Below are 2,500 nucleotides of genomic sequence, written 5' to 3' on the forward strand. Positions count from 1 at the left end.
AAAACAGTATAAAATAAGACTGGTATCTGCTTACCACTCAGTGACGCTCGGAGCAGCCAGTCACCTGACTTGCTTTCCTGACGTCCCTATGTAACATACACTACAACTAACACGGAACAGAGACATCACCACATCACCACCCCTGGCCCTGCTCACCACCTGCAAACACTTATCCCTCCCCGTTCCCTCTGCCTTCCCTGTCCTCCTTGCCTCCCTCGCCCTCTCACCCTCCCCCCTTGCCTCTCCCCTTTTCTCTGTTGTAGTTGAAAACGTGAGAAACCTTATCCCAAAGCTAGCATATAATCTGTAAAAAAAACTGATGTAGATTTGATCATCTCGATGTTAACAACCGATTACAAATGCATGATGCGCTACATAACATAAAATATAGCTAGCAAGCTAGCTAGTTTATTCACACCGAAGAATTGGAACTTCACCTTTGAACACCTCTGTTAATCTATCCACTCCTTCGGGTCACTGGCTTGTTCACGAAGAAAGGGATATATTTGCTTGTCGCCCCATGCCCTTCCCAGTGCCCTCGAATCCATATGGATCACTAAATATGTATTTAGTGATCGAACACTTGAAGAGATGTTTTTTTTCTTGTCATTTAAACACACATCTCGTTTATTCTCTTTTATATCATGTCTCTCCTATTTTTTATTATGGCTAATGATGATGATGATAATAAGTGATAATAATAATGATAATGATAATAATCACATAATAATGATGATGACAATTATAATAAAAATAGTAATGATAACAATAATAATGGTCATGATAATAATGATGATAATAATAAAAATAATAACAATAATGATAATAATAGTAATGATAATTAAAATGGTAGTATTGATAATAGCAACATTTTAATAACAATAGTACTGAAAATGACAACTATAATAGCAATCACATTGACAGCAAATTGTGAAAATCTATGTCTTTTTGTCTCGAAATTGCACATATACTATTACATACATGTGAAGTATCTTCGACAATAACCAATAAGCCACATTGCACAGCCACATGTTTTTCTTCAAAACAATATGTAGGAATGTTCATATCAATAAACATATTCATTACTGTTTACCCATATATGTTTCCTCACACACACACACACACACACACACACACACACACACACACACACACACACACACACACACACACACACACACACACACACACACACACGATCTCTATTACTCAACGACTTACGTCTATCCTTTATCAATGATCGAATCAAACGCCTGTCATGCGTATCACCAGTAGGGTTTGAGAACGTGTGAGCTGGCAAAGTACGCATGCCATAGTATATATTGATCCAGCTTCCCAAAGGCTCCTAGAATCAATCACTTGTCATTAATCACATGAAAATGCTGCATATGTAGATATATTGATAGGAGTTGACGTTAATTAGCTTCGACACAAACGTTCAGAGAAACTAAGATATCTTCCTTAATTTTAACGTGGATGTTAAATGTTTATAATATAACTTGAATACAGCTCCCAGTATTTTCGTCTCTTTACGCTTAAAGAGCTCAATAAAAGCTCAATAACATCATTGCAATCTTGAGAGCCATTCAACTGGAAGCAAAAAGCTACCAATGATGATGGCAAGGAGTCTCTTTACCAGATATTCGTCTGAAAAGAAGGAAGGCGATGCTAGTCTGTGTTTGTACGCGTGTCTGCATGTACTTGCGTATGTGTATATGTTTGTCTTCATGTGTATCTAATATGTAAGGGATGAATAACATTGTTCAGTTGTTTCAAACACCTCTTAAGTACGGCCGCGAGATGAACTAACACTGCTGTCTTTTCTTTATCCATTCTCTCCTGGCCGCTCTCTCCCGCGTCTGTCCTCCGCCTCCTTCAGGTTCATCATCAAGGACCGCGAGACCTTCTTCACGCCGTCCCAGAGGAGCCAGATCGTGTGGGAAATCCTTCTACGAGTTCGTTACAACAACTCGGACCAAGGTAGGACAGTCGGGCAGTCATTCCAAATCGTGTCTTATTCATCTTTTGATTTCTCTATACAGCTAGACAGGATCGTTGCGAACTCCTTTGTCGTAAAAAAGGAGGTTTACTCGTTTCGAAGTTCTTTGTTGTCTTCGTTGTGTTGTTCATTTCCGGAAGTAGCGTTTTTTTTTTCTTTCTTTTTTCTCTTGACAGGCTGTCTAAATTCTAGAATCTGAATCTTTTATGGAAAGCGGGATATTCCCAGTACAAAAGAACGTCGCTATAGAATATACTCTATGCTTATTGATTTGGACATGTAACAGCAAAAAGAAGAAGAAAAAAAAAAAAAAATGCTGTCTGCGATACATCACTATCAGTAACACTTCCTGTCATTCTCTCTCTGTGTACACCGTTGCCATGGAAACCACAAAGGCCAAACCCTGCGACAAAGAGGCAGCGACTAGCTTTTCGGTGCAACAACGGCGCAACTACCGTCTTCGTGTAATATTCCCCATTGACATCAGAATGATGGATGTTG

The 2,500-nt window shown here is 39.0% G+C and overlaps 1 protein-coding gene across 4 annotated transcripts in view; it reads left to right on the forward strand.

Annotated features, from left to right (window-relative positions):
• The window catches only part of LOC122261578 (anoctamin-4), a 56,154-nt gene that overhangs the window by 42,702 nt on the left and 10,952 nt on the right, over window positions 1–2,500 (forward strand). For all 4 annotated transcript variants that reach the window (XM_086551079.1, XM_086551077.1, XM_086551076.1 and 1 more), the window contains one exon: window positions 1,880–1,980. In XM_086551079.1, coding sequence (XP_086407205.1) covers window positions 1,880–1,980 — 101 coding nt within the window. The remainder of the gene's footprint in view (window positions 1–1,879; window positions 1,981–2,500) is intronic.

Source organism: Penaeus japonicus, unplaced genomic scaffold (genome assembly GCF_977035675.1).
Source record: "Penaeus japonicus unplaced genomic scaffold, GWHDUDI00000001_assembly GWHDUDI00000024, whole genome shotgun sequence".
Taxonomy (NCBI): Eukaryota; Metazoa; Arthropoda; class Malacostraca; order Decapoda; family Penaeidae; genus Penaeus; species Penaeus japonicus.